Source organism: Myotis myotis, unplaced genomic scaffold (assembly GCF_014108235.1).
Source record: "Myotis myotis isolate mMyoMyo1 unplaced genomic scaffold, mMyoMyo1.p scaffold_m19_p_7, whole genome shotgun sequence".
NCBI lineage: Eukaryota > Metazoa > Chordata > Mammalia > Chiroptera > Vespertilionidae > Myotis > Myotis myotis.
The window spans coordinates 55,826,980-55,853,295 of NW_023416379.1; the positions used below are offsets into that span (position 1 = coordinate 55,826,980).

At 42.6% G+C, this 26,316-nt stretch overlaps 1 protein-coding gene across 1 annotated transcript in view; it reads left to right on the forward strand.

Annotated features, from left to right (window-relative positions):
* The first annotated feature begins 11,766 nt into the window (after positions 1-11,766).
* Positions 11,767-26,316, forward strand: part of TBX18 (T-box transcription factor 18) — a 29,177-nt gene continuing 14,627 nt past the window's right edge. Inside the window, exons 1-4 of the mRNA XM_036318111.1 lie at positions 11,767-12,470; positions 13,639-13,843; positions 15,969-16,070; positions 19,069-19,240. Of these exons, the coding sequence (XP_036174004.1) occupies positions 12,173-12,470; positions 13,639-13,843; positions 15,969-16,070; positions 19,069-19,240 (777 nt within the window). The 5' untranslated portion in view covers positions 11,767-12,172. The remainder of the gene's footprint in view (positions 12,471-13,638; positions 13,844-15,968; positions 16,071-19,068; positions 19,241-26,316) is intronic.

Here is a 26,316-nt window from a genome sequence, read left to right on the forward strand (position 1 = left end):
AAGGGAGAGGGATAGAGAGTTAGAAACATCGATGAAAGAGATCAATCAGCTGCCTCCTGCACGCCCCCCAGTGGGGATGTGCCAGCAACCAAGGTACATGCCCCTGACCAGAATCGAACCTGGGACCCTTCAGTCTGCAGGCCAACGCTCCATCCACTGAGCCAAACCGGTTCGGCTAGAAAATGTTTCTGAGCTTCAGGCTCTGGAATATCCTCTCTATAAGCCTATGGGATAGATTGTCTCCATTTTATAAAGAAAACTAAGTGTCAGAGACAGAGATCAAGTGTCTTGCCAAGGGTTATAGCATAATGATAAGTATAAAAGCCAGCAATAAAGTCAGGTCTCTGATTCCAAAATTCTTTCTGAACACCAAACTGCCTCTATGAGAGAAGCAGCTCTAGTATAACTATAACAAAGTAAAAATATCCCAAGAAGATTATGTGAGTGTATTGAGACTTGGCGGAGAGGGGGGCAACTGGTCTCCCAGAGAGAGCAGCACGTAAAACACACCATGGCCGCTGCTACTGCTATTATCAGTATCACTACTAACACCATTATCATCATCGTCATCACCTTAGGAATTGTACTGCTTACTGTATGAAACGGATATGATTTCTCTCTGTCCTAGATGAGGATCATATTTCACCTTTTACTCTTGCTGCTAGGAAGCTCAGAGACAAATTTAAAGTTTCTCTTCAATAACTGTCTAATACTCCACATGCATGTCAGAGTTCATTTTTTTCTTCCCATCTTGACTCTGGATTGTGATTTCTTTTTTACCCCATTCTCATCTTTTACTCACCATTTCATATGTATTTATTGTATGTATTCTCATGAGACTCCACAAAACTTTGGTGGAATAAAGTAAGGTATACCTGATATTCATTTTAAAATACCTTACCTGGGCAGAGCTTTCATCTGTGGCATCACACGGATTCTTTAGCCCTTTGAATTCTGTTGCTAAAAAAATCTGAAGAAAAATCAAGACACCATCTGGCTGCCTTTAGAAAGGCAGAGGTAATTCGGGTCTTTGATCTATTTTGTACATGAACTGGGATAGGGAGAGAGGACCAAATCTCCCTGACACAGACAATCATTTGCTTTATTAAACAAGTGTCTTGTATTACACACAAGGAGTAGTGCATTATGTGGATGCACAAGAAAAAAATATGATGAAAAGTAGATACTGAGCATACTGAATACTTTAGGTTTTGAAATATTAACATCACAGCTGTTTCTAATAATTTTTTTCTAACTCAACCTTATTTCCACAACATGTACTAATGTAACTGTAACTGCCCCAAAATGTTTTTCATTTTTTAAAATAAAGTTTTCTTAGAAATAACTATGGGACTAAGAGCCTAACCATCTTAGATCATGACCCCATATACAGGTTATTTTTGCATTCATTTTTTTTTTGTCTACTATGATTCAAGATGGGAACAGATTGAAACAGATGACCTACTGATAAACTTGTGAAAGGTACCTTTTTAATCAACAACAAACCAAAACAAAGAGAACTTCACTAATGAGAGAAGTCAAGAAAGTTATTAGGCTAAGTGTCCTGGGATTTTAAATGGAGCAATAGGGGAGAAACTTATTCATAGACCACTATTTGGGGTGATGATTATGGTAACTGGGAAAATTTAAGTATTTTTTTGTTTGAGGGTTAGTTTACTTTGGGGTAAGGGGCACTTGATTGCAAAGAAAACGCATATTCCTATTCCTTTCAGGTTTCTCCTTCTAATTACCTTTTATTTCTAATTGTCTCTCTCCATCCATGTGGGTGCCTCCTCTTCCAGATGGTTTTATAATAAGTTTTATAACGTGTTAGGAGACTTCGTCCTTCGTAGACTCTCTCTGCAGAGGCTTGACAGAAGGCGATGTCTTCCCTGGGGCTGGTACTGCATGACTCAGGGTTGCCTCCGTGGCGTCCACAGATCTCCACAATCTACAAGCCCTTCCTTTCAGCCTGGGTTCCTTGGATACTCAGCTCCTGCTGTGGCCCCGGGTTCTGGAGTTTCCCATCGTTCCTGCCCCGCGGTGAGGTGGAGGGATCGGCACCAAGCCCAATACGGGGTCAGAGCCGGCGAGGCGAGGGGAGTACCGGCGAGGCTGCTCCTCCTTAAGCCGCGCTGGGGCCGGCCGCTCGCGGTCCCCAAGGGTGCCCAGTGTCTCCACCCAGGGTCTGGCCTTTCTGATCGTCCGACGCTTGGCGGTCTGAGCGGAACCTAAACGCCCACGAGTTCCCTTCATTAGGGAGGTTTCCGCAGGCCAAGGCCTGAATTACCCCCCAACTTCCGCCCCCAAATCTGAGCGGTCAGTGAACAGTCACCTAGGGACAGTGGTCTCTGTCAACGCCCTGCTTCCCCTACCGGAATGTAACTGCCACCACCACCGGGCGGGCGAGCCGGGCGAGGATTATTATCCGCGTTGCACAGCGGAGGCGGTTAAGGCCAGAACGTGGTCAGGATCACGAAATAAATCGTAGGAAACAGCGTCTTGAGCGAGCTCCGGTCGCCTCCGCAGCCCCCGAATCCTAACCCGAGCGGGAGTAGGGCCAGCGCAGGCTGGGGCCAGAGGCCCGGGTGCATTCGTCTTTACGCCCTCGGGGAAGGAAGCGGTGGACCGCCCGGTGGCTGAGATCGGGACCGCCGAGCCAGGGCAAGAAGAGGGGTGCAGCCGAGCTCCGAGGGCACGGCCGCCAGACCTCAGCAGCGGACGGCCAACTCCCCGTGCCGCCCACAGAAAAGCGGGGCCGGCGCCCCCGGGAACTATAGCTCACCGCCTGGGCTTTAGGTTTTACTCACTTTAACCTATTTTTAAAGGAAACTTTTCATTAAAATACAGATACGACGATAAGAGCCCTATCTCCCCGCAACGCCATTCCCTCCCGGCTCTCACTCAGGTGGCAATCGAGAGTGACTTGCCGGGGAGCATCCGCACCTCGGCGCACACGCTCGCGCACGCGCACGCACACTGCACACACGTCGCGCTCGCAGTTTCTAAGGTCACGGTCGCCCCCCGGGATGCGGCCCAGGACGTCGCTTGCGCGGCGGTGCAGTATTATGAGTCTGGATTGTTTCTGACGGTTTTTATGACCGAGGTTCCAGGCGCCGAGCTGCGCGAGAGGCGCGTAGTGGCCGGGCTGCGTCCTGCTCGGCCGGCCAGGGGAGGCGCAGGCGCGGCGCGGGCGCCCTCTCTAATCAATAACCCTCCGCAGGGTCGACGCGGCAGCGGGTTGAGAGGCCTTTTCTAGACAGACGCCCGGGGAGGTGATGTATTTATTCTTCGCACTTACTGTGCACTTAGCACCCAACGGGCTGTTGTTTGCACTGACCAACAAAAACTGCAGGCTCAGCGGCCCCTATACCCCTGGTTGCTGAGCTTGAGTCAGACCGCACCTGGTCGCGGGCTACCACCGCTGCGGCTGGGGGCCGGTGGAGAGGTCCGCCACCCCCCACCCCGCCCTGCGTGACCCACAGGTCCAGTTGGCGCCGCGCGGGCCAATCGCTCGGGGAAGCAGGTTCCGATCTGGGGCGGGTGACAGGGGAAGCGACTATGCCGGCGGGCTCCGGGCTCCGGACTCTGGGCGGCAACAGCGCCGCCGCAGAAAGCTTCCCAGGGCGCCTTTCTTGATTTCCCGTAAAAAGGGTTTAATTCTTAATAGCTGAGACGAATCTCCTTTCAAGTGACTTGAGCAATCAACCCCCGCTGCACACACACCCCCACCCCAACCCCACCCCCAAGTTTGCCCCTGTAGTCCTCTTTGATTTCATTCACATACCCCACTGGAGAATTCTTGACTATGGATTAGGGGGTCGCTTAGGCGTGGCCAAGCCTTTCTCCCCAAACATGACCTTTCTTGAATGACTCTGAACCTGGGATTTAGTCCGATCCCCGATCGGACCCCTCGGCCAATCCCCTACCACTCGGGTCTGGCGAGCCCAGCCGCTGCTGCCAGTCCTGGGCTGCCTCCGGCGCGAGGCTCTGAGCGCGCTGCTTCCTGAAGCCGCGGCAAAGTTGATTTATGCTCCAGCCGCTCTCGAGAACCCCAACGCTTTGGCTGGGTTAATTTTTGTCAATTGTTCCTCGTCACACTAAGATAGTTTGCAGCTTGAGGCGGGTTTTATTTATCACCCTGAACATTTGAAATACAGTCAGACATAAAAATAACTGACTCTGGGACTCTGGCGCAATATTGGAGCCGTCGGGGAATAATTTGGCTAACTGACTTGGACATTTCACCTTCTAAACAGAAATGCAACTCTCAGTCAAATTGTAAATCAGATTGTCTTCGGGAATGAAAAAAAGAAAAGGCACCAAACCCAACGGAAACAAAATGAAAGAAAACGCAGATATTGACCAAAACAAATTGAGCTTCAGAAACCCAGCCTGGATTTTAATTTTCGGCGTGGAACAACATAGAGAATGAAAATTCCTAAACCTGAATGTTTTACCAGTCGGATCCGCCCTAGGGATTCTAGGGTGCCCTTGGAAACTGGACTGCTTTATTTATTTCTTTTTACTGTTATTGCTGTTTTTGTTATTAAGTAATAATGAATAATAAATGCTATTTTAGGGTTCCCCCTTGAAAAGCTCTAGTTATAAATGTTAATGAGAGGGGGAGTGGAAAGGTCAGGGTGGGAGCTCTGGAAGCGATCTAAAACATGGAAAAGAAGGAAATCAGAAATTTCCCTGGCACTTTCCTTGTTCCCAGATTTCTGTGAATAGATAATAAAAAATAATAATAATAAAATGGGATAGTCTTATCTGTGCCTCAGGGATTCCTCTCCACCATCTATCCAGAGGCCCCCAATAATGAAAGCTCAATTTCTTACAGACCCACATAGACCCAGTGGTCAAAAGCTTGGCCAGGACTAGCCTTCAGTAAGGCAGGAACTGGAGAAAAGAAAACCCACACAGGGGACCACTCAGCAATTGATCACAAGTGGAACTCAAAGCACAACTAAATAAAACATGTCTGCGAAGAGCGCATCTGTTATTAGTTCGCATACCCCTCCCTTCCAAAGCAAATTATATCCTAGTACAACAAAGCTGAGATAAGCCTTGTGCACTTTTCTGCGCTACCACAGTGGAAATCTGAGGTTGGTTTTCTTGATATGAACCTACAGCGACCTTACCTGGAGGCACCTGTCCCACTCAGGGCATTGAAACAAGTATATATTTATTTAAACTCCTTTTTGACCAGGACCATTCACATAACTTGCTTCTAACATTTATCCAAATAAACTGGAACAAGAGAGCTGTGACTCTTAAAATCCACAAATTAAAATTAAATTTAAAGATACCACAGGGAGTTCAGGTAGAAAATTGGAGGGATTACTTTTAAATAACTTTGAGGTTTAAGGAAAGATACTCTAGTACTTGATAGTACTTGGCATCCATTGATAAAAATGAATATGTAATATTCAATTATGATTGCATTCAAAACATGGTTTCAGGGTACTAAATGAAATAAAATTAAATCTAATATTCTGGTGGGGGGAAGATAAGAAAAGTAGCGGGAAATTTTTCTCAAGAACAAATTGAATTGGTGAGGTTTTGACATCTGTCTAGTCCAAATCTTCCTTTGGTGGTTTTTATATGGGCCCCAAGCTGGCTTTGCTCAAGTTGACATCTCTGCTTCTTCGCGGGAACTCAATAAATGCAGCACTCTCTGCTGACGGGCAACTCCTGTGCTGTGAGTAATCCTTTGCCAATAGATGGTCTGTTGTCCTTTCCAGTATAACCAGCTGGGAAATTTAAAATATTTGCCTCTCCACATATTTATTTTTATTTGTTGTTGTTTTTTCTTCATTTCTGACACATAGAGATGAGTGTTTTCTCTTAGAATCCCAAACCACAAATATCTCCAAAAAACGTATATTTCAAAAATTAAATCTACAGATGTAATACATACTGTGAACCCTATAAAATGCGTTTACAATGCTGACTTAAAGAAAGAAATTTATAACTTTCATATGTACCTTCCTTGTGCAATAGGCAACTGCCATATGTTTCCGACTTCCATAATTCAGTTTTTCTTGGACATCTGTAGCAGGTAGTGAGTGCTTCTTAAAGTACATTTTATGTAATTTGAGAAGGAACCCGCACCAAAGACTAAAGGTTAACATAAAAAAGCACAGGTCTTTCTAGAAATGCTAGTTATTCTAAATTTACATCACCAATTATGCATAGACTGAGATAGTTTTTCCCCTCCCCCTTTCTTCAGGCGACTGAATTTGGAAATTCAGTAATTCCAAAATGCAGTATTGTTATGCTGAAGATTCTTTACAAGCAACATATCCAAAATGTTTAAATGTTTTGATAGAGTAGTTATTATTATTATTATTACCATTCTTTGGTCTTTTGCTTGAAGATTCTCATTTGGCTCTTCTTGAAAACTAGGTTGAAAGTGTATTCCAGTAAGATTATTTTGAGGCAAAGTTTAGGATTTTCGTATAGAAAAAGAGGAAAAATCCCTAAGCCTTTCAACTTTTTATTTATCTTATGATACATTTCTTAAAGGATGGGAAAGTTTTCACAATAAAAAGTGAAAAGAAAACTAAACCAAAAGTCATGTAGAAAAGTTATAGTTTATTGTCAATAATTTTGTCCATGTGTTTACATTCAGGGTTGATTCCCAATGCTAATATATTTTTCAATAGCTCACTTCTTTTTGTGCAGTTACAGTTCTAGCTTTAAATTAATCTGTTAAAAGTCCTTTCATTCTGCTGAAACTGAAATGCCTCATCTGTCAGTACAAAAATATGAATAAATTCCAGCCACATTCTTCATTGTTTATACTTTCAGCAGATTATATAAATGTGCACAGAATTTCCACTGTTTAAGAACTGTTGGTATCTACAGATGTGAAATACGAGAACAGGGCCCAATTTACAGCCAATTAGAGGGTGTAATGATTTTTATAAAAAGCTAAACACCATACCTAGTGATTCTTAAGCGGAGTCTAAATAGGGGCACTTAGTTGCATTTTCAATTCATTTTATGAAACCACTAGACTCAAGATAATATCTGAGTATAGGGGAAAACAGCATTAGATATTGAAGTCTAAGAATATGAAGCTGCATATTTTAATATCAATTTAAACATCATATTATATAGCACAAACTATTAAGCTGCTCATTAACTAGTTTGAGAATATTATTTAATTTCTCCATTAATTGTCAGTGTGATTTATGTCCAAATCGATTTATGCAACATTGGTATCAGCAATGTCCACCTACTCATCTTTGGGTATTCATTTACATCTGCTGTTAATTTCATTACCTCCTTCAAGACATCATTTAGTTGGATCAGGTATTAGTGACAGCCACAAGTGTGGACTTCTTGGACATTTTTGTTACTAACCTCTACAGGGTTGTGGGAGGAATGTAGGTAAATGAATGAGGAATTGAAGGCTGCGGATTTTCACGCACAGGGTGAAAATAACTGATATTGTCTGGACTCTGGAGGCAGAGCAGATACTGCTGGAAATTGGACATGAGTGGGAAAATCATTCCCTCAGACCAGTGGGTTTTCTTTTGGCCCCATCAGAGGTTCCTTACTTCCTCACCAACCCCAGACTTGGTCAGTCAGAGGCTCTTCCCTCTCTCCCTTCCTTTCTCTTCCCCCAGTTGGAGAAAGGTTGGAGGGAGAAAAGTAGGAAGGCAGGTTCACCTTCAAAGTGCACTCTCCTTTAGCTCTCCCCAAATCTCACACCTCCCCAACGCCCCAGTGTGAAATGAGCATTGATTGAAAAATCAACAGTAGAAGAGCCTCTCTTGGCCGGAGCCCAGTTTGGGCTCTCCGGAGCTCCGAAGGCTCTTCCGTGGGCCACCAGAAGAATGACAGGACTCGGCTGCACCTGATAGGAATCTGGAAGAGACTGGTTGTTGGAAGTGGATAATCAACAGTCACCAACACCTGTGTGTGCAAACCCTCAGCAGGAGCCAGCAGCCAGGAACTGCGGTTCCGATCGCTTTCTCCACCAGGCCTGGGCTCGCAGCTGCAGCCCGCAACCCGGCAGGGAGGAGGCCCGCGAGGGCGCAGTCGTCCAGCCCCGGCCGCCCGATTTACTCCCGTAGCTTTTGTAAATTTATACAGGTTATAATTTATTATTTTTGTTAACCCAGATCAGAGGGAGCGGTGAGAAGCAGAGTGTGTGCAAACCGAAGGAAGAGAATGGGAAAGGGAAGGGGAAGGAAGGGAGGAGAGAGGGAGCCTAAGCTGGTACGTGTAGCGCTGCCTGTGACTCAGCGCGGTGTGGGCTGTCCACTGCCTCTCAATAGGATATGGCTCCTTCCCAGATTAAATTCCAAATAACGCTGCCACATAAGTACCCCTCACAGGGTCCTTGCTCCCCTTCACTCTGCCATCTATTCTGTATTTCTCCCCGGGTTAACTAAACGGCTTTTTGTGCGTGGGAAGGAAGTCCCAATCTTGCCTGTTTGGAAATTCCGGGACAACTTGATGCGCCTCACCTTCAGGGGCCAAAAACAGTCTCTCGTGTATGCCAGGTATTGAATCCCGGAAATCAGACCTAAAGGTGAAAAACCTTTAAGGCGATGGTCAAGTATAAAAGAAAAAAAAAACTATCTGGAGAATGAAATCCTGACGCCGATGATTTTTAAATTTAGAAATAAACAATTGCTTATAAAGAAAATACAAGTAGTCTATGTAAGGTAACATGAAGTAGGAAGCTTGCTCGCTCTCGCTTTCTCAGTCTCTAGGCTGAGAAAGCACAAGGGGAGGTGACAGAGAATGCACTTTAAAAAACTCTTCTGAAACTGCCCAATTTTAAACTGCACCAAGAAAGATAAGGAAGAGGAACCGGATATGCTTTTTAAAAAACTCCCCTCACCCTCCCCCGCCACCCCAGTTAGTTGTCTGGCAGGACATGGATTCCACTGGGTGCCATTCTCCCAGGTTGGACACGCAAGGCTTTTCTGCCCGTCCCTGTCGCCCAAGTAGCTGAGACAGACACGCTATGCTAATGTTCTTTCCTGGGTGACTTTTATTTGAAATGGAGCTGGGCTAGTCTTGCCAGAGGCCTGACAGTTTAATTTAGTTTTAATCATTTCCTTAAAGTAGCTCATATTGAGAAAAGACTTTTTCTCTCAAAGTGACGGGAGGCACACGCTCGCTGGTACTTACGCCCCCACCCAAGTTTACACGCGCGCAGGTGCACACACGCGCGCCCACACACATGGACATATAGACACGTGCGAACGCACGCACGCGCCGAGCTTTCCTCCTGCCAATTCGCGCCCTGTCTTTGCTTGCTTTGCTCTCTTTACTCGCAATGGCTTGGCCTTTGCACAAGTGCCACGCTTTTGAGAAAACGCCTTGTTAGGTATATCTACCCCCGCTGGCCATCCCAGACCCTCCTTCCCTCCCGCTCCCGGGAGAGGTTTGACGCCCCCTCTTCGGGAGCGAAGAGAGGGTTGCGGTGAGGTCTGAGACCCGCCGCTTCACGGCGTGGGGGGCAGCTGGTCCTGCTGGGTCCGAGCTTGATTCAACGCCAATGGAAGGCGGCGAGAAACCTCCGTTTCGCAAAGTTCAGCCCGGACCTGTCCTAGACTAAGGGGAACCACGCCTTCGTCCTGCCCCTGCGCCTAGTGCACACCTGGATTACTTCTAAGGGACGCATTTTATCTGACATCGTGGGTGCCTGTGAGGCGTGGCTTTCCAGCTGGTCGTCTATGTGGACCCCATTTCCCCGGCGTTCGCGCTTTCGGGGTCTGCGCCCCTTACTGCCTCGGGTAAAAGCGAAAGAAGTGTCTGAGGCACAGAGGAGGTCTGGGGCCTGTGTGTTCCCGAGAGCATCCTGCAGGCTCCTGTAGTCCCTCCTTTATCGTCTGAGCCGCGGGGAATACAGACGGACAAGGACCTATCTACCAAGCTGGCTTCGCCCCTGGAAATCGCCTTGGTCCCTCGCGGACGCGGGTTTCCTCTTTCCCCTACCGTGGGGCTGAGTAGGCTGAGGGCCCCGGCGACTCCACCCCTGGACCTCAGCGCCTCCAACTCTCCGAGGCCCCAAAGGAAGTTGGGAAGAGCCCCGGGTCACCGAGAGCTGGGGCCTGGAGCGGGGCCCGGCGTCCTCGCAGGCGGCGGATGCGGGCCACACACTCCTTAGCCACGTACAGCTCCTGGGGAGGCCTCTGCTTAGTCGGCTACAGTCTTCCTCCCCGACTTCCTCACCCACTCCCACTCCAGGCCCAAGCCCTGCTGGCGTCTTCCTTCCACCAGGCTTCAGAAACCCAGGCTAACTTTTAGTACCCGCCTGGGGCGCCGCGGGGCTTTGAGACACTCCGCTGTCCTTTGCAAGACTTTTTTTTTTTTTAAACAAATGCAAAACAACTCCACCCAGTTGAATGCTTTTCTCAAGCCTTTTACAGGGCCTCTTCCATAAGATTGTTGCTGAGTCGTTTTTGACCCCAGGCTGTCAGGCCCCGCTAGGCGTTGAGTAGGTGATGCTTCTGCTCCTGGGCACCTCCTGCTCAGGGTCCCGCTCCCCGGTTGCCTCTCCCGGTTTCGTTCTCTGAGCTTCCCAAGAAAGATCAAAGTGGCAAAACGACTTCCAGAATCACTCTACTGGAAGCTCAGAGAGGAGTCAGAGATAACAGGGCAGCAAACATCTGTGGAGGTTAAACGGAGCGAGGGAGAGGGAACACGACCCTTTGTCTATTTTATATCAAACGTTTAAGAGTAGTATGCATCATGAATCTTTATTCCACAAGAGATTTACCCTACCTACATCAAAACCATTTTTTGGTTAATCCTGACAAAAAGTCGTGTTGAAATTACAAAACAACTCTACAGATATATGTTCAGCATTATTTGTTTTAAAAAACACTGTTCTTTCAAAAAAAATGTTTTAAAGAAACAAGTTTGCTCTTTAAAAGCCTGAAAGGGGCGGGGGCGGGATGGCAACCTGTCTAAAGCAGGACAAAAATGAAGTCAGGTTAAATCACAGGCGTTTAAAAACACTGCAATGGGAAATCTTACTGCATCTTAAAACTTCTCTCACTTTGGCAAATTTTTAGAGGTTTTAAAATTAAAACCCCTTATCATCAGAGTCTAAGGCCCTACGTTTTTTAATTATCACGCTTATAAGAAAAGGGAGACTCCAAGAAAGGGCTTACTTTTACCCACTAGTTCATATGAGGGGCTGAGCTTACTTTGTTCTCCTAAATATATAGGATTTAAATATATCTGGATTCCCACTCCCTCTCCAAGAAATATCCACCAAGTAAAACATAAATAAACAAACAAACAAAAAAATAAGCACCTGGAGCAGTGGGTGCAGGAATGTTTAAATGAGAAAAGATGGGCCTGGTGGATGTGAATTTTCCCTACTCCTCGCAATGTTCAGAGTTGTAGCAATATGAAGTGATAAGGGAGTGTAAGGTTTCTTAAAATATCCCGGATAGTTTAACTTGGTGATCATCTCGGTTTAATGTCAGAAACCTCAGCGGTTCCAGGTCCCGGTGAGGAAAGCTGGAGACTGGGGCTTGGACTGGGCTGGGAGCAAGTAGACTGACCGGGTCCAGCTCCCCGGGGTTGGCACGTCCAAGCCAGACGGCGGCGCTTTTCACTCGAGGTTTTTTGCAACCTTGTAAGGAAGTGGGCGCGGGCTGCACGGAGTCGGCGCCTCCTGATTGGCCGGCCTTCTCGGTGATTGACAGGGCTCCGTACTCCACCCCCGCCGCTTTATTGACACTAATGAGCAAGTTCTTCCCACCGCTCTCGCGACTGGAAGTGCTGACAGATCAAGGCAACAAATTTCAATTACAATCCCTAATTTGTGTCCGCAGAGTGTTTTTTACCCCTGTTAGTCCTCGTTGGCGCATCAGTTGAGGCAGATCTTGGAAGAGCAGGAAGAGGTGGAAGGGGTGGGAGCGAAGGAGTGCATCAGTGAGAGCGCGCACGAGAGACCGAGGAGAGGAAACTTGGCGGGCGCGCCGCTGGTTCCTCGGATCCCAACACAAGCGAGAAAGAGGAAACGCCAAATTTGTTTTTGCCCGCGGCGGGGAAGGGGGCAGTTCTCGGCCTGCGAGAGGCCTCCGCCGTCGTTCAAATTTTGGTGGGGGAAGGAGAGCGAGTGTGCGTGTGTGCCCGTGTGAGTGTATATGAGCGAGGGGCGAGCGGGCGCCGGGCGGCGGGGATGGCCGAGAAGCGGAGGGGCTCGCCGTGCAGCATGTTAAGCCTTAAGGCGCACGCCTTCTCCGTGGAGGCGCTGATCGGCGCGGAGAAGCAGCAACAGCTTCAGAAGAAGCGGCGGAAGCTGGGCGCGGAAGAGGCAGCCGTGGCCGTAGAGGACGGAGGCTGCAGCCGCGGTGGCGAAAAGGGCTCCCCCGAGGGAGACGAAGGCAATGCTCTCCCGCCGCCGGCTGGGGCGGCATCCGGGCCCGCCCGCAGCTGCGCTGACCTGGAGCTGAGCTGCAGCTCCCGCGGAGCCGCGGGTGAGTCGGCCCCTTCCCACCCAACTTCGCGGCGCGTCCCCTCCGGGTCCCGGCAGCCCCCACGGCCGCGGGGAACCCGAACTTCTGCGAGTTGTGGGCGTGCGCGAGTGGAGTGCGGTGTTCCTGCGCGCCGGAGGCCACTAACGCACCAGCCGTGGGTGTCAGGGCGCAAAGCCCGCCGCCGCCCGGGTCCATCTCGCCGCGCAACTCGTGCCGCCCTCCAGACGGTTAAAACGCCGCGTCCAGCCACGCTGCTTAGGCTGCCGCCGCCCGCTAGGCGGTCCGCGCCCTCTGCGGCTGCTGTTTGCGGCTCCGCCGTGCAGACCTGCGCTTTGGGCATCTGCCTCACTTGGGGTTCCAGCCCATGGGTGCTCTTGTTTTCTTTCCTAGCTGTTAAAAGCTTGGAGGTGGAGGGAGCGACAGTATAATCCCCCCAAACCCGAACGAATGCCCTAAACATTTGGGCAAACCAGGAAGAGGGCGGTGTATGTGCAAACGTGGTTTCCCGAGGGGTAGCTGAACCTTTCCCGTCCCTTACATTCTAGATTCCCGCTGCCAAGGACGACAACGACCGTGGGCTTGCTTTCCGCGCTCTTCTCTTGTCCTTAGCTAGCTGTTTGGTTAAAAAGCTCAGGGCGACCGGGGAATTTGGCAAGAGCGGAGCAAGAAATATTTCGAAATGTTTCTAGAGGATGCCTCAGCCTCAGCCCGAAGCCAGGCGCTTCGGACGCCCACTGCAAAGCAAGGCCCTGGTGCTTACCTCCAGGGTCCCGGCACTAGGGGCTTTTGCGGGCAGCACGCGGGGGACGCGGGGTGTGTCGGGGTTTGCACTGGGGATCTGAACTCCGGAGTCCATCTCAGGCTCCACTGGGCACGCATCCCAGACCCCGGTGGCCGGCGAAGCTTATTTTGGGGCCTTGGCGGGGCGGAGGTGGGGTGGACTCGGCCCGCACGCCTCTCGGAGACTTGGAGGTCAAGCGTCCCTTTGGCAGGCAGTGCGGATGTTTAAGGGCAGACCTGTTTGTTAGAAGGACCTGATGACGGGAAGGTTTCTCCTTTCCTCCTGGTCCTTTACTTCTCCCCAGCCTCCCTCCCGAGGTCCATCTCCCCATCAAGATTCCTCTCTCGGGCCCTCACCGGTTACCCTTCTCTACCCTTTGCCGCCCAGGAGGCTGTGAGGACGGCTTCCTGCAGGGCTCGTCCCCACTGGCGTCCCCGGGAGGCTCTCGAAAGGGCTCCCCGGCTCCGGCCCTGGCCAGGCCTGGGACCCCGCTGCCATCACCGCAGGCCCCGCGGGTGGATCTGCAGGGAGCTGAGCTCTGGAAGCGCTTTCACGAGATCGGCACAGAGATGATCATCACCAAGGCGGGCAGGTAAAGGGCGAGCTGTCGCGCATGGCCCCTCACCGCACCCCCTGGGTGGGTTAGGAAGTTGGGGGGAGGTTGGTCTCCGGTAAGCATTTCCGTATAGAGAGGACAAGGCCCTGGGTAGTGGATCACTTCTGAGACTGGCTTTCCCTACCTACGCACTCAGTGAAGGGCATAGTCCGGCGCCCTCTTGTTGGATGCTCAGGAGGAAATCAGGGTCGCCGCCAACATGCTAGCGGTTCTATTGATACGCTGCGTGCAGGGTAGTTACAGATTCGTGATCCTATTTACATCTGTCCAGACATTGATTTAGGCTCTAGTTATCGCTTCTGGGACTGTGGAACAGATTACTCCCCTCGCCTTTTAACCAACACAGTTTACTCTTTAGCAATCTAATTTGCCTTTTCAGATTTGAAATTTACCCATTTTGGTTCTTTATCAAAAGATTTCCTTGCAATGTGAGAACGTGGTGTGTTGTGCTATTTTGATATTAGACGAGGATGAAAAATCACTGGAATCTCTGGTAATACATGCTTAATCCCTGAAAAATGGTTACCTTGATTTTTAAAAACCACTTTTGTAGATCCGCAGTTACGAAGCTAACATTTTTTCCTCAATGAAATCCAACACGTTGGTCTACATTTGCTGAAGAACTCTAAAAGTTTTTGTAAGAAGTTATATCCGTTTTTTGTTGAAAGTGAAATTTGCACATTCCTCTGTAAAATAAATGGATTTTGGGGCCAGATCATAGTAATTTGAAGGAGGCACCGAAATATTTGCACTTTAAAGTTTTCAGTTCATTTAGTGCAGTGAAATCTATGAATAATATCTTCCTTAAAAGGAAGGTAAAAAGCACACACCACTCTTTCAGGGAGTACACATGGCAAAAACCTGGATAGCATAAAAGTATCCAAACTTATTAGAAATTACAAAAACATATTTTATTGAATCCATATGCTACCTTCTACATTTTCACAGAGCTATTAGTAATGATCCAAATTCAGTTTTCAACAACACAAAGCAACAGTTGTCTTATAAAGGATGTAGTTAAAGACCTTTACTCTTTGTCTTACAGGTGCACTGAAATAACACTAAAACAACCAGCGTATTAAACTGCTCTCATGCCTAGTTAGGAATAATGGACTTTCTTTTTTGTGCAAGTGGTCTTTAATGGCATTGTTATAGGAAAAAATTTGGTAAATAACTACTAAAATTCGTGTTATAAGGTAAATTGGCAAAAATTAGATTAACTGGAAGGATCCTAGACATACATCATTAAATGAATTTTTTTTTTTAAAAAGAAAGAACTGCTCTATTTGTTTTTTTTTATATACAATAATTTGCTGTTGTATGCCTTGCTACTGTGCCATTTTTAAAAGATAGGTGCATTTAGTTTAGCATCTCCTATGATGCATCTGTGGGAAGCCAAGAGAAATTCAGATTTTCATTTTTCTTAATTAGCAATGTTTTGAGTAAGTGTGGTTAAATGAGAAAGTATTTTCAGGCTATGGTAGGGGAAGGAACGGTTTGGTAAATATACATTGTGCTTAGTTTCTGCTTTCAATAAAGAAGTTTTACTATACCTTTCAAATTTGAAGCAACTTTTGCACTTCACCTTTACCGTGCTGCAGACAGGAAGTCCTGTCTCAATAAAGAACATATTGTTTGGTTATAGCATGGCACATTGGCTCCTTGTGGTTTTTTATAACCCTTTTAAAATTTCACAGTATAATATGTTTTATCACTTTCAGAAATTCAAAATTTCTATTTCCACCATTTGGGACATTTTATTATCTGTCTTATTAAAGTAAATTTGCTTATTGATTTTTTTAAAGTGCTTTCTTTAGTGCCTTGACTCCTTCAACGTATACAGTTATTTTTGCTCTTAGCTATACTGACATTTCAGTAAACACAGAAGCAAGTATAAGGTGCAACCAATTACATTTAAAAGCCTCGGTTTTGCTATGTCCCCTGTTCTGATTCTTTGAATTAAATTACCAAAGCGAATGGTATACATTTGTTCATGTGAAAAATTCAGATTCTGGAGATTACTTTTGCTTATTCATTCTCCATGTGTTATCACAAGCAAAACCCAAACCAAAACCCCTTTCCTCCCCTTCCTTATAAATAGGCGGATGTTTCCAGCAATGAGAGTGAAGATCTCAGGATTAGATCCTCACCAGCAATATTACATTGCCATGGATATTGTGCCAGTGGACAACAAGAGATACAGGTATAGTGATTGGATGGCTAGAGGAGAATAGGAAAACACTAAGATTTTACAGGCTATGTCTGTTTGATTTGTGACTGTGATGTTTGTTTCCAAAAGCCTGTAGAATTCCCAGAACCACAATCCAGGACCTTTCAGATCCAATAGCCCAGAGGATGCCTTCTTTTATAGTAAATGTGGAAACTTAGTTCTTGTTTTGCTTTTTATAGATACAGAAATGTCTTTTAAGGACTGAGGACTTTTAATAGGAGCTAGTTTAGCGATGTTAAACCAAGTTGTTTTTTTATACTGATTCACATTTTGATTAGAAGTTTGAGAGGAATGTTAAATTTGTACATATATGTAATATTTAATAAAATGTTTTGTTTTCTTTGTGATTTTTATCTTTTAATAAATTCATTTTATCTGATTATGTTCAAAATTGTACCTGTTTGAAGGCTTTTCATTTTTGAAAAAATGATTGAAGATTTTTTTATAATTTAGAAAAATAAAATCTCATAATTCATTATGAAATTAAGACATCTTTAAATTGGTAATGAATTAATTACCTTAGTGTTGTTTTTTTTGCTTGGTAGTTAAAAAAACTATATTATTTGGATTTTGAAAGAGAATATATTTATGCAGTCATCAAGTAAAGTTGGAAAGGATATACAGTCTTCAGTATCAAACCAACCTTTGCTCTTTTTCTCCTGAAATTAAGCAAATCAATAATTTTTAATGATTATGCTTTTTATTTTTCTGTTAAAAATGATAACATAAAAAAAGAAGATTTTGAGTGAGAGACCAGAAATTACTGCTCTAAATTTTGTTTTTTTGTTTCTGTTTTTTTTTTTCTTTTATATAAATACCTAGAGCATTCAGTAAGTTATTAAATGAAATCAGATTTGGTTCTTATCTTTTAAAATTTAGGAGTTGCTTTTTGGAAACAGGTTTATGGTGTCAAAGTATATAGATTTAATTAGTACAGGCACATATGGAATACTAAAAAATGTGTAATAAAAGGGACAGTTTAATTATTTTTGTTTGTGTATACATTATATTGCTTATTTTAATTACCTCATTAGGGAGTTTGGATAACATTATCTACTGCATGACAGAGGCTAGAAGGCATTGAAGTTTATTTTTTAAATATCCTTGGTTTAAAATTCATATTCTATGTGGGTTTTGTACGGAGGAAGATAATGTAGTTCTTAATAAGCTTAGAAATTATTTCCTTTCTCAACTAAGTTTGTCTCATATTTCTTTCTTCAGATCTCTTCCATATATTTTGGAGGTTTGTTTTACATAACTGATTCTTATTATTTTTACATAAAATGCAAGCACAATTTCAAATGTTAGTATTAAGATACCAAATTTTAAATGATCAAGTTGTAAAACATACATTTGCTTTCACTTACATTGCTTCCCAAGAAATTTGTTTTTAGCATTTGTATTTAGAATGTTGTATGTAGCATGTAACATTTTTTCTCTTAGTGGGTATGGATTTTTGAACTACTCAATGTGCGTACTTTTTCAAGGATTTGATAGAGAATGTTACTCTATTTATTTTGGTAATAACTCTTTATCCATAGTGCAGGTTTTTAATTTTTTTGTTTGTTGTTGTTTTTGCATTTCCAAGATTTGCATTTGATTTTCCAACTTATTCAGCATTAATAGAAAAAAATTTTTTTTGGCTTATTCTCTGCTATCAGAGAGTGGCATTTGATCAAGTTAAACATGATTGTGACTTACTAGAATGTAAAATTAATATTAACAAAAGCCTGTGTATTTAGGAACTTATTTATTGAAATTACACTATTCCAAGTAAAGGAATTTTTTAAATTGTTCTTAATTATGTGACTGTGTTTTTTTCCAAGAAAAGGAATTCAAGAATAGAAGGCATATTGAGCTCAAAATAGAGTGAAATATGTGACCGTGGTTGAAACAGGGTCTCACCAGAGATGTTATGAAAGTGTTTCATGCTATTTTTTAAAAAAAATTGCATACAACACAGGTAGATTTCTCTGAGACTATTTGTAAATTGTTTCTTTACATTGCATGTTATATTTTAAAACACAATTGGAAGAAAAACAACAGAGTATGCACAGTAATTTATTTTCTATTCCTAAGTTAGTCATTGACATACTAGTTTCTAGATTTTGAATTAGTGTGTTTTAAGTTAGCACAAATAATAATCTGAATGTAGGATTACTTGAAACATTGGGATTTAAATGTATTATTTTTAGAGTCACTATTTTGATACATATAAACAAACAAAACAGGATGTTTTATCTCTTAATTAGGAGAGTAATATTAATTAGATCTCCCATAATTTTCAAAGTTTGATACATATTTTAATTAGTGGTATTTAATAATAATTTGCAGCATTTTCTTACAACAGTAAAAAAAGAAATATGTAGGAGATAAAATCCTACATTTTATGATTATTCAAACTAAAAATTAAACGGAATACTTTATCCTTAATTTGTAGTGTGATAGAGTTAGAAAAACTAATTCTAAATGATAATAGATAGAACTTTTTGCGATGAAAATAAACATTACTGAAACTTCTGATAATTTCTTTTTGCCTTTCTGCCATCTATCTTATCAACTTGTACATAGGCCTAAAAAAAGGGAATTGATAAAGAAGCAGGACACCTTTAGGTATAACTCTTAAGTATTTTTGAAATTTACTTAAAGGTGAGCTTGACAACTTAATAGTTTTTCACATCAGTTGAAAAATATCTAACATGAATAAGTATAATCATAAGAATTAGGATGCTTACATTTATGGTGGTGGCAGTATGCATATTTTCACTAAACCCTTAATACACCACCTTGAGTGGTCAGTAGGCCACTGCTGCCTCAGGGGGTCTTTTAAAGTTGTTGAAATCTTATTTTAAATGTCTTGGATGTCAAGAGCCAATGATTGTATTTTAGACTTAAAATGTTGTCTAATTCTGCTGAGTTAGATTCCAAGAAAGCAATAGTTCACATACTGTGCCTTGTCATTGCCTTTTAGGTATGTTTACCACAGCTCTAAATGGATGGTGGCTGGAAACGCTGACTCCCCTGTGCCACCCCGGGTGTATATTCATCCAGACTCGCCTGCCTCAGGGGAGACTTGGATGAGACAAGTGATCAGCTTCGACAAGCTAAAGCTCACCAACAATGAACTGGATGACCAAGGCCATGTGAGTAGATGGCCTCTCTAATTTGCCACCATTGGATGGTGCACCCATACCCAGACTGTGCTGGACTGAAGGAAATGAACTTTTCTAAGATCATACTTTCCTGGTAGATCAGCATATGCATAAGCTGTGAAAAATCAAGGTGGTATTTGCATCAGAGACTATGCCTGTTGCTAGAGTATACTATGAAGCATTAAATATATTAAAACAAGAAACTACATCTGTATTAGAACGAGAGTACCCCAGGCAGACTATTTAGCCAAAACACTTGTTTGAAATCCCATGAGGTGCTAATTATTATACTCTGAATATGAATCCAGTTGGTTTAACCGGAATAATGATTTATTGTGTCCTCCCTGCATCCAGTTCTTTTCCCAGCTAAGGCTCATTGCTTCTCAATAATGTTCCATCTGCAAACTCCCAATTGTTTTGTAATGACATCTAATATGTCAAAATAATAATTCCTTTTAGTCTTAAAACTGCTGAAATATGATATGTAAGTCAAAGCCAGCCATTCCAATAATATAGTCATTTTAGCATCTTATTAATTTTATGTGATATTGTTTATAAGCAAGATTTCTACATTATTTTAATAAATAAGTAACTCTGGATATATGCTGATTTCCGTTGAAAGCTAGCTCTTTCTATTAGGTTTCTATTTTTTGAGAGAGGTTTGGTTGATGCAAGATTAAAATGCCTTTTGACCAGTATTTCATACATAAAATGATGAACCAACTAGTTCATTTCTCAAAGGAGTGACATAAAGATAGCATATTTATGAGCAAATCTTTTAAAGCACAAGTGTAAACTGTCATAAACTAGTAATAATGTGATGACAGGATATGATTTGCAAGTTGCTAGACAACAACTTAAGCAATGGACCTTAATGAAAGCATTCAAGTACAAATTTCATTGTGGTACAAAGGCAGTGTCTAGATTTTAAGACACATCTGTCTTGTTTTGTTGATGCTTTTGTTTATTTGTTGCCTTTTATGATTTAAAACAGATTAGAAAGGTAGCATGGTTGATTCATGTCTGAATCCAACTTCATGCCCTATATTTTAGTGCGTTAATTCATTTCTCTTCTTTTTATTCTTTATTTACACAGTTGAGATATGCCAATTATTTTTCAGTTGACTTCAGTCTCATTGAGGGAGCTGACTTGATATGTTGCCAACATGTCCATTGAAGGATCTTATTTTTTTGGAATAGAAAATTAAAAAATTAATGCCATTAAGTGTTACTTTAAAAAGCTTAAATATACTCTATTTTTCTGAATTCAACAGTTTAATAATGTATCTTTCATGGACCTAAAAGTGACATACTGTCATAGATAAGGTACAAATGCCTTTTAATAATTCAATAATTTAATAATTTAAATCATTTTATAGTTCTGATGCTTTCAGATCAGATTAGTGGCTTTATATCTAATATCCACTATCTATAATACTAGATATAGATCTAGTAATTTATATGTTTTTTTAATTTTGTAATTTTACTAGACTTTAAAACAGTATTCTCCAGAGAAACAGAACCAATAGGATTATATAAATGTATATAGAGAGATTTATTTTAAGGAATTGCTCATACTATTTTTGGGGCTGGTAGGTTTGAAATCTGCAGGGTAGATTGGCAGACTAGAAACCCAGGAAAGAACTGATGATGTAGTTCTTGTCTGAAGGCAATCTGGAGATAGAATTCCCTCTTCCTCAGGGACTTCAGTCTTTTTCTCTTAATAGCCTTCAACTGATTGGATAAGGTCCACCTACAATATTGAGGGCAATCTGCTTTACTCAAAGTCTACTGAGTTAAATGTTAAGTTCATCTAAAAAAATACCTTCATGGCAACATCCAGACTGGTGTTTGACCAAATATATAGGTACCATGACCTAGCCAAGCTGAAACATAAAATTAATTATCACACAGTATTTGTTTAAAACAAAAAACATTACAAATTGAAACTCAGTTGTTTATAACTAAATGATTATTATATTTCACTATTAGGAAAAACAAAAACATAGCAGAAAATAGGCAAAATAGTCAGATAAGTGTGTCATCTACCAGTGAAATTTTTCTTGTAAAGTTGTGGTAGATATAATACTTTAATAAAGGGAGACAATATGTGTGGGGAACAAGGAAAGAAAGACATATATTTATGCATTTTGGGAACAAAAAATATTGCCTTGGCAAGTGGTAAAAATGTATTGGATCAGTTGATACTAGAAGAGAATGTAGGAGAGAAAATGCTCTTTTTGTAAAAACATATTTTTGAAGGCTTTGTAAAATCTCTATAAAAGCCTAAGTGTCTGTCCGACCAACTGTCCGACCAGTAGCTATGACATGCACTGACCACCAGGGGGCAGACGCTCAATGCAAGAGCTGCTGTGATGTGCACTGGCCATTTAAAAAGAAATGGCACCACAGACCTGGCCCCAACAAACCGACACTTGGCTTCTCCCAAGTGGAACATAGGCCCCACCACCACCCTGGAGCAACAGCACACCAAATCGCAGTCAACACTGCCAAGACCCCATGGCGCAAATTGTGGCCCACAGCCCAGCCTAGCCCAGAAACGGCCGCTGAGGGCACAGGATAATGACATCATTTAGCAACACCCAGCTTCCTCTCCCTAGCAACTACCCTCCTTGGAGTTTCTTCAGCCCAGGAACATGACTTGTTTTATAGCCAGGTGCAAACATTTTACACTTTAACCAAATGTCTGTGAAGCATTTTCATGTGCCTCATTTCACTTGATCCTCACAGAAGTCCTGGAGTAGGTAGATAGGAGATTCGGTAGAATTCTATTTTCTTTTCATTAGCTGAAAAACGGAGATTTAGAAAGTTTAGAAACTTGACCCGACTGAAAAGAAGTAAGAAATGGTGGAACTTGAAAATGACTTCAGGTTTTCTGACTGCACAGAATGTAGTCAAACACTGCTGCAGTTAAATATTTTACCCTTTATTTCCCCTGCGTGATCTACATGCTTTGTGTTGATATTTATTGCTGTGTTGCTAACAATTACCTGAAAGAGAAGTTGGGGTGCTTCACTGGACTGGAAAAAGTTTAGCTAAATCAGAAAGCAGATCTAATTAAGCAAGTTTATTCTATATATATATAAAAGGCTAAGTTAACTCACACATGCACGATACATATAAAGCTCTCCCTGGTGCCAATCACATGCGTGTGTTTCAATCTGTGATTGTCGAGCGTGACTTTGGTTGACTTTATTATAGAGAAAGGGTGAATAGCGATATTACAATATTTCTTCTAATTAATTTCCTTTCAATGTGCACGAATCCATGCACTGGGCCAACTAGTGTAAGATAAGAAGCCATGGTCTTGGAGCCTAGATAGGGAAAGAAGACCCGCACACAAATAATCATGCTGCCAGCTCAGAGAAGTTCCGATGTGTCCTTATACCCACCAGGAGAGACTGAGGAGGCTTCCTAAAGAGATTGTCTGTTGTGTTTATTTACTCAGTTTGATGGCCCCAAATGAGTTTAGGTTAGAGATTAGGAATTTGTTTCTTATTCTTCTGTTGATGTGATTCAGGTCTGGGAAGACAGTGGCATCATTATGGTAGGGAGTCCTAATTCAGAAGTCCCTGTCCTCCTGCAGGGAGCTCTCAGGGACTCCCCTCTCTGCCCTTGTATGGTTGTGGTCCCCCACCCCCAGTTGTAAGGAAGTGATACTAATCTCTAACTAATCTAGCTAAGGACTCAAATGAGAAGTGATTTTCTAATTTGGCTTTTTTTCCCCTAAATTGTTTTCTGTCCTCCCAGTTCCCAGTTTTACTATACTAAAGATGTACAACTGTTCAATACAGTGAGAACTTCATGTAGACCTGAAACTTTTAGTAAAACCATAGTGATTGTAGGAATCAAATTCTCACAGGGCTGTGACTGGATCTAGGTTTACCTGTGATCTGAGATTAGGTGTCATTGTGGTTTTCCCCAAAGTGACTTTTCATTTTTCCAATTATTTAGAGAGGAACATTGGTAAGAACCTAGAGTGGAAATGTCCCACTGCTCCACAGCTAGTCTTTGAATGTTGTAAAGACTTTATAATCCCTACTTGCTCTTCAGAGAATCTGTAGCCGGCTTTATGTTGGATTGTATACAAACCAAGACTGGTCTACCGAGGTGCAGATGTTTAGCTTGGGTGGGGTTATTTCCTTCTCATTATGTGCATGTTTCCCTATTCTCCTGGCATTTGCTCTCTAGAGCAGTGATGGCGAACCTTTTGAGCTCGGCGTGTCAGCATTTTGAAAAACCCTAACTTAACTCTGGTGCCGTGTCACATATAGAAATTTTTTTGATATTTTCAACCATAGTAAAACAAACATATTTTTGATATTTATTTTATATATTTAAATGCCATTTAACAAAGAAAAATCAACCAAAAACATGAGTTTGCGTGTCACCTCTGACACGCGTGTCATAGGTTCGCCATCACTGCTCTAGAGGGAAACATTTAGATGAGCATTTTCCTGAAGAATTAGAAGACACTTAACAGTTGTACCTTTAACCTCATTAGAAGAAATTTAACAGGTGTACCTCCCTGCTTTGGCAGGAAGTATGGCCAGGCAGCCACAGCCAGGGTACCTGGGAAAGGGTCTGTTTTCCAACTGCTGAGGATTCAATGATATAGAGGAACCCTACCTCTAAGTTTACCCTCATAATCTTCTCATTCCCTGCTTGAAAATGCAATGGGGAAGCAAGGTATTACAGGGGAGGTTTCTAAGATCTTGATGGAAAGAACTTGTAACAGCTTAGAGGTCCAACGCGTTCATGTTAGCGGGCAAGTCACTTTGGCTCTCTGAGGCTTAGTTTCCTCATGGGTTATGTTGGAACCAGAGAATTTTGAGTGAATCAAATGAAGCTGGTTCACTTGGAAGTACATAATTCTAAGGAGTGCTTTATATACAGCTTCATGCCTAAACAAAACCAAGGTCGCCTTGCTGTGGAGCTGGCAACTTGAGGTTATTGCATTGACCCCTACCATTTAAAGTGAGCCATTGCTTGGTATCACCAAAATTACAGGGAGCCAGGTTTTTGTTATCTCTCTTCATTGGTACTTTGCTTGACTTGTATCAACACTGAATTTAGGTCATTTAGAAAATTTCCAGAGTCAGCAGGTAGTGTTTCCCTATTGAGCTGTTTTATAAGGTACAGCTTGGCGTGTCTGTCAAGCCACAGGCATTTTCGTCCCATCAGATCAGAAATAAGTAATATCATGCTTCTTTTGACTCAAGCCTAGTGTGTTTAAAATGGGAAAAAAATGTGTCTGAACCTGAAAAGCTGCACTCTGTATTATGGAGATAGGCCCACGAGATATCTGTCCTACTACGTAATGCCAAAAAGAAAAGAAATCCTCCAGCTCAATAGAGCAGAGAGCATGGAACATGCAGATCAGATGTAATTATTTGAGTTTCGGTGATGGGCATTATCACTGTGCTCTCCTTGTTTATGAGGCCAGTGGTTCTCCTTGCTCTACTTGTTCTATTAAATAAGCAAAGTGTTATTGACTGCTCATCATTAAAAGTTTGATAGTTCATTAAAGATCAAATAATGCTATGTTATAAAGAAGAACTGAGGCTTGTTTAGCATTCCCTAAAATTTTCCAGGGATATATTAAATTCCCATAGAGAATACTGAAAATTATTTTGCTTAATTAATCTTGAGATTTTTATTGGCAGTTGTCCTTTAATGTGCAAACATAGGCATAGATCAGCTATTTCTGTATCCTACCTCAGTATACCTCACCTTAAGTCATTTTGATGACTAAGGATAAGGATATAGACAAATAAAGTTAAAACGTAGATAGCTATGTGGAGAAGTCTTCTTGAGAGAACAAATACTTCATAAAACAGGAACCTTCTTTTCATTGACTGGTAAACAGAAACTCAAATCAGTTTTCATTTCCTTCATTTCAAGTCAGTTCACTGTAGTCTTCTGAAATTAGTTATGCACTTAATTAGTTTTTTAATGTGAAGTAGCTTTCTCCAGTTTTTCTTCTGCTCTGGAAGTTGCTGATCATTAGAATTAAATCTCGCTTCTGTGTTTTTCAGATCTTCACTTGACTCATAGTCAGACATACATTTTATGGTACGACCACGTGCACACAGAAAACAATGTTTTGCAAAACAATACTTACCCTTACTACAAGTAGCACACTCTATTTTCTGCTTTATTTTATAATTTCATTTATTTTAAACATTTTTGGTAGAAAATTGATTTTGTGGGCCCCTAATGGGTTACTGAAAACTGTCTTTTGTTAGACTTGGAACGAGACTTTCCTAGAGGTTGCAGAGTATCCCCAGGTGATGTTGAGGGCCGCCATCCGTTCTTCTCCTTTCCTCATACTTATGCTGCCTCCCCCTTAGGCATGTCTGTCATCCACACATTTCCTCCCCTAATAGAAAGGGAATTATAGGGTAAAAATACAAAACAAAAAAAACCTCACCACAGTGTTGGTTACCACCAGAGTGTAAAGACATCCCCTTGTGGCAGCAATGCACTGTCCCAGTAGAGGGCTCTTCGTGTTTGGCTGACCAAAGCGTCTGAGTTTGGCTTACTAAACTACTTGAATCCTGAAAACCATGAGGTAGGTCAACCACTGTATTTTTCCAAGACTTTTGTTTAAGCATTTCCTCTCCAAACCTGAGAGGAAACACCCCCAAACCTGAATTCAAATTGTATAGTTTAGGGAAGATAGAGGCTTGTTAACTCAACCCATTCATGAATATGGAGCCCCAGCAGCAAATAGAAAATCCTCTTGGGTGAGGCTATTTCTTTACCCCACTTCCTCAACCTTGAAAGCAAGCATATAAAGAAGAAGAAGAAAAAAAAATTCACCCATAAACCCATCATTCGGAGATGATCACTGTTCATATCTTGGTATGGGTCCTTTTTACTGTCTATTTTTATATAGTTTTGATTAGTTTATAAACAACTTGGGTCCTTTTATATCGTGTAAGATTGAAAAGGAAACATTTTACTATGTGGTTAAAAATGTCCTAAACTGCATTAGTAATGGCTGAATAGTACCATATCCAGTTGTGTTGTCTTTCATTAAC